Below are 9764 nucleotides of genomic sequence, written 5' to 3'. Positions count from 1 at the left end.
TTGGTTTGACATACTTCACTAAATGCTGTCTGAGCCACAGTTTGAAGTCGTCCCTAAGGTTATCAGAGGGGACTAGACAGGCCAAACCATTACAACAGTTAAATTTAAAGTTGTCTGCTGTTGTATTTGAAAAAAATATAATCTTCTTCCAACAAAATTGATTATAATGCTGAATGCTTGCCAGGTTTCTGCTAAACTAATATCAATTATATTTATAATTTCTATCTCCTTGTCTTGTTCCTGATCTTCAGATAAAGTCTTTCAGACTTTCATCATTAAGAGTGACATTATTACCCCTAGATTTTTCATAGATGCCTTTTATCAGGCTAAGGAAAGTTGCTGAAAGTTATCAGAATTAAATGTCTGTTTTTGTGTATATATATTCTCCTTTCCCCTTTGTTAATATAGTAAATTACATTATTTTTGAACGGTGAATCAGTTATGCATTCCTGGGATAGTGTCTGTTTCCTCCTAGTGTCTTATCCCTTTGACATCCCTTGGTCCTCTGTTGGACTGAAATTTACTAAATTTTTGTTTAGAAATTTCGCATTAATGTTCACAACAGATATGGACCTGTATTTTCTTCTCTTGTTCTGTGTCTGTCTGGTTTAATACCACCTTTATCTTGGCTTCATTAAATAAATTAGGAGGTATTCCCTCATTTAAATTCCATGGAAAAGTTTATGTAGAATTATTATTAAGGTCTTACTTATGTATTTGGTAAAATTCACCAGTAAACTGAACTAGAGTTTTTCTTTGTGGGATAATTTTGAACTATATATACGCATATGCATGTCTGTGTGGCATATGTATCAGAGGGAAGAAGGAGAGAGGGAGAAGAGAGACCCAGAGCGAGAGAGAAAGAAAGAGACTGTTGTTACTGATCCAGGCAGAGATCTGGTTTCTTTTACTTTTCCTTTGCCACAATCAGAAGTCAACTCTTTTATTTTGCAAAACAAATTAAGCTTTTTTTCCAATCCACCTAAGTAGTAGAAAGACAGTGATTTTAATTAGGTGTAAATGTAAAGAAGCTAAAAGTTGAGAATTGGCGGGGTGGGGGGAGCGTGGTTTATATATATGCAGCATTTAGTGATCTAGTTTTGATATCTACTGGCATCAGAAAATAAGAAATGGATTATATTTATTATGCATTTGTGTTGAACAAAGACAGACATTTCTGGAAGGGATATTTGTAAAACAATGCAATGAAGGGTGGAAATACCCTTCCAGAAGAATATGTGTGATTAATAATACCTTTGATTGACTTTGAGTGAGAATGTTGCTATTCTGCCAGGAGGCAATAAAGAGACCAAATTCAGTTGTCCTTGAACTTCTAAGTAGGGACTGGCTTCATTGTGATCATTTGAGAATCATAAAATATAAATGAATGTTCTCCACACTCATCTCACTAGACAATTTCAGTATTGAGACTAATCGAGAAGGAGGTGTGATCCAGGAATCAGTATTAAAAGTAAAGCAAAACAAAACCTTCCCAGCTGATTCTAACATATGGGAAATTTAGCAAACATTGACCTAATTGACCTCTAGGGCCCTTTCTACTTTTCAGAAAGACCGCATATCTATATATCTATATCTGTCTATCAACCTGTCTATATCGAATTTACTTTCTTTTTTACAAGAATAACTACATGGTTAGATCAAAGGATTTAGAACTTATGTAGGAGCAATTTTTGGTTCGGTCTTTGCATAATATAAAGACTAGGATACTTCTTGATGTCAAACTGAAGAGTCAGTCTGATCCTCGTTTGGTTCTAGCAAGTAAAAATAAGGTATATTAGATTTAGAAATAAATAGGTCTGTTTACTGAGTGCCGTCACTTGAATAGATTGAATGTATACTGTTAAACATGTTTGCAATTAACTGCACTTTCTTCAAAGCTTCTTTTAATGGAAAAATGAGCTATTAAAATTCTTCAATGAGCTTCTTTTGGTATCTGCTGAATCTCAAGTAAGGTACTTGATTTTTTAAAAATCACAACTTTTTAAAAGATAGATTTTTTAATTTAGAAAAAAATATGTTCAATCTCTCATATAGCCACTCAATGAACACTTTCTATTTCCCAGGTCCTACATGTTTTATTTAATTTATATACATCACTTAATTTAATCCTTTCAATACCACCCTATGGGATAGATGTTCTAAGACATAGTTTGCTGATGAGGAGACAGAGGTTCATAGAATATGAACAATTTGCCCAAGATTACTTATCCGGTGAGTGGCAGGACCTGGATTAAAACTTAGATTTACGTGAATTAAATGCCATACTTTTAACTAATAAAACATTTTTTACTTCATAAAAAATAGTAACAGAAGCAAAATTAGTTTCACTTTTTCTGACTCTATTATAATTTTGTAAAAATGTCCAAGTTAAAATGACTTCAAATATGACATTAATTTTATTGATGGAAAAATTATTTCTTGATATTTCAGAAATTAAAAATAGAAATGAACACAAATTTATAACATAAAATTTCATATTTTCCACTTGGATTTAACTTTTCAGATATATTAAAATTATTGATGTTTTATCCACATATATCTTTAGTGTTTGTTATTAAGGATTGATAGTTATTTTAAAAACCAAAAGCTGTGCAACACAGATTTTGTTTGCTCTATGTATTCCATTAATGTCCTCTGTTTGATTAATAATATAGACAAAGAAAAAATACTTCTTACGAAAGTTAATCTTGTACTTCTTGTATCATAAAATTTGCTTCTGTATAAACAATAATTCATGTATCTGAGATGTTAATGCTTTATATTAAAGGAAAAAGCTGTGCTAGAGTTTGGCTGCAGAAAGGAAGCAGACCTACTAGCAATCAGAGTTAAGTAGTAAAGGGGTAGAGATTGAAGAGTGTATATTTAATATAGGAGGTAAGAGTTGATTTATCATTTCAGATGACTTTAAGACTGGTGCTTCATTCTATCCCATGAAACAATTATCCCATGTTTCCTAATGTCTTTTATATAGCAGGATGTTTTATTATTTTTTTTATGTTTTATAAGCTTTATTACTAATAGCAGTCAAATCGTAGTAGACACAGCCCAAACATAATGTTTTTCAACATGAATAAATGATGTTTCTTACTACAGAATTTTCCAAAACATTGTAATACATAGATAAATTTATAAAATATTTATGAAATAATAATTAGGATATAAAAATGTCATTACTTCAATAATTACTTCAAGCATGAGTGTTTTGAAGCTTGGTATCTTGCTTTATAAATATTTTTTGTGCTTGTTTATATATTTATTTGAGATTTTGTATATTTCTGAGATGATTTATACATATTTTACCACTTCTATTGCATCTAAGAATATTTTCTACTTGATCTTTGGTAAGTTCTAGCAATGAAAATCATGTGTATGAATTTTAATTCAGGAAATGGAATGTTCGCTCCAAGATAATAATCAATTCTATGAACTTGACTTAGTAAAACATCTTTCTCCCTTTGAGACTAGAGCTTGAATGATGGTGGGAGACTGCTGAGTGATGTAGGCAGACTTGACAGTCAGCATTTTGCATGCAGCTTTTTTGCACTGATCTGTTTAGAAATGTCTGCTGCTAAGCAAGCACCTTTCCATCCTCTTCTATACTCTTTCCTGTGACCCCAAGGTAATCCCTTTAGGAACATTCTAGGTTAGATTTTCCCGATAAAAACTATTGAGAAGCCATTGTTTCTCAGTGGGTTCTAGCAGGATGTTTTAAGACAGTCAAACTAGCTGCATTTTGTGATAGGAAAAAGAATTGACCTAATTTTTCACCTGATATTCATTCCTAAAACGAAAGTAATTTTTTACATGGCTATTTGCTTGTTAATTTAACTAACATTTATTTTGAATTTAAGATGTTCCAGTAACTGCAAAATACTGCTTTTCATACTTAGTTTCACATTTTTATCACAACAATCCTATAAAGTAGGTATTATTATTACCTCCCATTTCACAGAAGAGGACTTCAGGCGTTGAAAATGTAGGTAGCAATTTTAGATTATTTCAGATTGAAAGAGGTGAAATTTGGACTTAATCCATCCAATTCCAAAGTTCTGAACAAATGGCATAAAATGACACATAGCATCACTGTCCCAGACATCTTTTGCCCATCTACATTTCTCATATCATTGACATTGAATATATTAGAAAAAATTATATATATTTGCCTACTGTTCCTTCCAAAAGTAAAGTTATTCTGTTAGATATGTTGGCAAGAGAACTTCATATTCCAATAGCATTTTTTCTCTCATTTGCAGCCACGTGGATGGACCTGGAGGGTATTATCCTAAGTGAAATAAGTCAAACAGAGAAAGGCACATACTGTATGATATCACTTATCTGTGGAATCTAAAGAATACAACAAATTACTGACTATAACAAAAAAGAAGCAGGCTCACAGATATAGAGAAAAATCTAGTGGTTGCCATTGAGGTGAGGTTGGGGGAAATATAGGGATAGGGGAGTAAAAGGTACAGACTGTTATATGTAAAATAAACTACAAGGATATATTGTACAACACAGGGCATATAGCCAATATTTTATAGTAGCTATAAATTTAGTATAGCTTCAAAATTGTGAGTCACTATATTATATACCTGTAACATATAATATTGTCCATGAACTATATTTCAATTTTAAAAAAAGAATGTAAAGTTGACAAGGCTTTCCATAGGATTTGTTATCATCCACTGATTTTCTCAGATAGGTCTCAGCTATGAAGAATGAACTGAATAAGAATTGCTCAGAAGTGATGGAGTTTATTCTGCTGGGATTCCAAACATCTCCAGATGTACAGCTTCTCTTATTTTTACTCTTCTTGCTTATCTACATGGTTATTGTGGTGGGAAATATCAGCATGTTAGTTGTCATTAAAATAGACTCCAGACTTCACACCCCTATGTATTTCTTTCTCAGAAATCTATCTTATTTAGATCTCTGTTACTCCACCGTCATTGCTCCTAAAACTCTGGCCACTTTCTTATCCAAAGACAAGAGAATTTCTTACAATGGCTGTGCAACCCAGTTCTTTTTCTTTGCTCTCTTTGTTGGGACGGAAGGCTTTCTTCTAGCTGTGATGGCATATGATCGCTTCTCAGCCATTTGCTCACCCTTCCTCTATGCGGTTCGTATGTCCCAGCAGGCTTGTATTCGTTTGGTGATTGCCTCCTACATCTGTGGCTGCATCAACTCCATGATACAAACAGGTTTCACCTTCAGTTTGCGTTTCTGTGGAGAAAACAGATTGGACCACTTTTTCTGTGATGTCACAGCCCTGATCAAGATCTCCTGTGTGGACACCTTGGTGAATGAGATTGTACTCTTTATTCTCTCTTCCCTCATCATCATCACTACCACAACTATCATTCTGCTTTCTTATGCATGTATCCTCTCCACTGTTCTAAAGATCCCCTCAACTCATGGTAGGAGTAAGACCTTCTCCACTTGTAGCTCTCATATCACTGTGGTGAGTTTGTTCTATGGAACTGTATTCTTCATGTATGCCCAGCCTGGAGCCCTCTCTTCACCAGAGAAAAACAAAATTATAGCTGTATTCTACACTCTTATTATCCCTATGTTGAATCCTCTGATTTATAGTCTAAGGAATAGGGAGGTAAAAAATGCTATGAAAAGGTTATTGTTGAGAAAAAAATCCTTTCATTGACCTCTGGTCATCTGTAAAACTGTAGGCTAGACTAAAATCAGTATATGTAATAATTTGTTATGGAATAATTCTAACTAAGTTCATCTACGCTTTTGAAGATGTGAGTTTTTTTTAACATCAATAGATTTTTAAAAAATGAATGAAAATCCATGTAGATATTTTATATTACTTCATAGTTAATTTATGGTATGATATCTGTTTGTTACAGAGGTTTGTTTCTGTTTGTTTTGCTTCAGTTCAGTCGCTCAGTCATGTCCGACATTTTGCTTAGGTATATTCAAAATTACAACTCATGAATACAGTGCTGCTAAATAAATGTATTAATATAATATCTGAAAATATATATGATTATATGAATGTCTATAGTGAAAGTGAAGTGAAGTCGCTCAGTCGTGTCCGACTCTTTGCGACCCCATGGACTTTTATGTCTTCAATGTCAATGATATGAGAAATCCCCATGGGATTTTCCAGGCAATAGTACTGGAGTGGATTCCCCTTTCCTTCTCCAGGGGATCTTCCTGACCCAGGGATCGAACCCGGGTCTCCCACATTGTAGAGAGACACTTTACCGTCTGAGCCACCAGGGAAGTCCCTGAATGCCTATATATCCATCTATATATCTGGGGGAAAAAGAAAGAGACACTATTAAAATTTCTATGGAATTTGTTTTCTCCAAATCATAGTTGAGTTTGCCAGTATCCAATCTTTGCAAATGAGAGTTGAAAGTGCCACAGTAATATACATCACTGGCCTTGCTCAGATAATTATATGAAGGGGCAGTACAAAGTATTACACCTATAATATCCTTAAAAGTCCAAACATTAATGATTTCATCAAGGAACAAAAAATTAAAAAAAAAATGTGGTATGGTTGCTGTAAACCTATTTGTAATGGGGAGTCTTAATAATGAATGTTTGGTAATATTTTTAGTATTATATTTATTGAGGGCTTCCCTGGTGGCTCAATGGCGAAGAATCTGCCTGCTAACAGAGTTGGACATGACTGAAGCGACTTAGCAGCAGCAGCAGCAGCTAATACAGGAGATGAGGGTTAGATCTCTGGGTTGGGAAGATTCCCCTGGAGAAGAAAATGGCAACCCATTTCAGTGTTCTTGCCTAGGAAATCCCATGGACAGAGCAGCCTTTTTGGCTGCATTCCATGGGGTCACAAAAGAGTCAGACATGACTTAGAGACTACACACATACTTATTGATCTCATTACTTTCTTTCTTGTAATGTTTGTAATCTGTATATTGATGGAAAATCCTTATTTTCCTCTAGATTTGGAAAAAAACATTGGCATGGAGTGATATAAAATAGTGTCTTACAGTAATATAATTCTTTTGATGTCTGTAATTATACATTTTTATTATTTTATTCCATTTTAGTTCCTTAATTAAATCTGCCATGGATTTGACTTTATACCATTAGAATTTTGAGTTCCATATTATTATTTTCAAAGTAGCTTATGATGTGACATCTAGGTGTTACATAGGTTTCCTGTTCTAGTTTTGTTTTGTTTAGATGTGTTCCAAACTGTAACTCATAAATATTGTACTATTCAAATTAATTGATAAATACACACATTATGTTCACTAATCAATATTTGCATGAACATTTGCATATCTTCATGATTATTTCAATATACCTAAGGTTTTTCTGGTTTTGTTAATCTTTTGTTTCTGAATTCATTAGCTGAAGGCTTGGTTGATTTATTTTCTGCTTTTACTTTAATGCAAAGTGTTTAAGACTTTTGTATAATTTTCAATGTAATTTTTTTTGCTTCATTATTAGATTCAATATAAATAATTTTTCATTTTAATATTCTTTTTATTAAAGGGTTGTGTAGATGAAGCTTGTTCTTTCAGTATAGTAGATTTATTTAGACAATATATTTTTATTGTTGATTTCTAGTTTTATTGTCTTAAGTTCAGAGGATTTAAACTCAAAAACCTTTATGGTGGAATTTCTGGGGCACATCCAGATAGCTATTAAATTTGTAAATATTCCACAATTTAAGGAAATTATGTCATCACAATATGTATTATCAAATTGGATTTTAAACATATTGAATATGATAAAAGGTGATCATTATGGCTAAGTTGTAAATATAGCAGGTAGGCATTGATAGTTCAGTGTCATTCAATGCAGAATTAAATTTGACTTATTATTTAATTTTAATTAATTTATTTAATTGGAGGATAATTACCTTAAATATTGTGGTAGTTTAATGCCACATTAAAACGCACAAAAAATTGACATATTAACAGATTAAAATATTTTAAAAAGAATTGTCACAAAAAGTATAGAAGGAATATTTGATAAGTTGTAACAATATTTTATGATTTTAAACACAGTAAAATTAGAAAAATAACTAAATTTTATTAAGCTGCTAAATTATAGCTACAAACTGAATGAACACACAGTTTCATTGGGAAAATGGGAAAATATTAGGAGCATTTTCTTTAAAATTATGAAAAAGATACAATGCCCATTATCCCTAAATGCAGTTCAACATGCTATTAGAAATCTAACAAATGCAATACAATAATAAACATAAATTTAAAGTATAGGGGATCAAATGTAGAATTAAACTGTCATTTACATTATAATTTACAAGAACAATCTAAAGAAGGATTTGTGAAGGTGTCTGGATTAATACAAAAGATCAATTCCATGTCCATACAATAGCAGTAAACAACTACAATATTTAATTTAAAAGACTATTTATATGTGTATCAGAGATTATTAAGGATTTTGGGATAATTTAACAAAAGATGTATAAGACTTTAATGTGGAAAATTATAAAATTCTTTAGATCATGTGGTACAAAAATATTGTTCAAAGATTACAAAAAGGAGGGGAGGAGTGATATCAGCAGATGACTAAATAAGACATCTCTCTTTCATATGCCTTCTGAACAACAATAACTTGTCATCCAACCATGGACAAGAGGGACAAGAGTGCTTCTGTGGGAGATTGGAGATCCAGGTAGGAGTCTGAAACTCCAGTGCCGTCCAGTATGGAGAAGAGCCATCTTTAGATTGCAGACTCCTTGTAGGTGGCTGAGTCACTGATGTCCTGGGAGCAGCTCCATGCCCCTGAGGACTGGAATATGGCTCAGTTTGTCTCCTGTCACCAGCACCATACACCAAGGGACTTGGCCGGAATCATGCCCATCTATGGGTCAGGTAACAGGTGTATAGACCTCAGTCCTGGCTATAGCCTGTGAACCAGCTCCGACCCCTTGACCACAGTCTGACACCCTGGGAGTAAGCCCACCAAACCTCAGTCAGGCTGTAGATTTCAAAGTTGTGACTGGTCTCCAGCTTATCCTAGTAGCAGTCTATAAACAGTCCTGCTGGCCCAGATACTGGACAGAAGACACTCCCATCAGCACCCCCAGAGATACTAAAAGCATCCTATATTTGTATTCCAATTTCTTCACAGCCATAGTCTGCCAGCAGTCCTACAGGTCTAAACACCCAGTGGGAGACATTATTTTCTGTCCATGTATCTGGTATGAGGCCACTGACTAAGGACCCAACTATGGACCCTGAATCAGATCCTTATTCTAGTGCTATGCTACTGAACAAGACACATGAAGCAGTCTTATTCATCCAATGACCAGATAGGAATGACCATCCCCATCCAGGGACCCTACTACAGACCCAAAGACAGCCTTAAGCTGATTCCAATGCAGCATAACTGTGAATCTGGAGATAATTCCATTCATTGGCTCAGGGACCCCATAGGGGAAAGACTTTACCTGCCAAAACCCAGAAATAAAGACTGAAAGATGTGTTTCCTTCTTCAAATGCACAGGCACGTTTTCAAAGCTTCATAGATCACAATGAATCAGACACACATGACACCAAGAAAGGAAACTAATGATGCGATGAAAAAGCACTCTGCCTTTGTTAGGGTCTCTGTGAGAAAGGCAAGGTGGAGCAAGATGAACAGGTTAGGGTTGGCTACTTTGAATAATTTCAGAGGGTTTTGGGTTATAGGGGCTGTACCTGTTTCCTGGTCTTGAGATGATTAGGCAGAGCGATATTTTCTGCTGTGGTGTGAAGGCTGCAGAG

General features: G+C 34.0%; 1 protein-coding gene across 1 annotated transcript; it reads left to right on the top strand.

Moving 5' to 3' along the window:
- Window positions 1–4732: 4732 nt before the first annotated feature.
- LOC138438296 (olfactory receptor 9S13-like) lies at window positions 4733–5680 on the top strand. Its single transcript, XM_069586467.1, has one exon. It carries the CDS (start codon window positions 4733–4735, stop codon window positions 5678–5680), a length of 948 nt encoding a protein of 315 aa, XP_069442568.1.
- The last annotated feature ends 4084 nt before the right edge of the window (window positions 5681–9764 follow it).

The sequence above is a fragment of the Ovis canadensis genome, chromosome 3 (assembly GCF_042477335.2).
Source record: "Ovis canadensis isolate MfBH-ARS-UI-01 breed Bighorn chromosome 3, ARS-UI_OviCan_v2, whole genome shotgun sequence".
NCBI classification, from domain to species: domain Eukaryota; kingdom Metazoa; phylum Chordata; class Mammalia; order Artiodactyla; family Bovidae; genus Ovis; species Ovis canadensis.
The sequence above is the reverse complement of the archived record's forward strand: the minus strand, read 5'-3'. Positions and strand labels throughout refer to the sequence as shown.

Bases quoted from the DNA above. Each gene is read 5' to 3' on its own strand.
- LOC138438296 (XM_069586467.1), top strand. From the start codon at position 4,733: ATGAAGAATGAACTGAATAAGAATTGCTCAGAAGTGATGGAGTTTATT.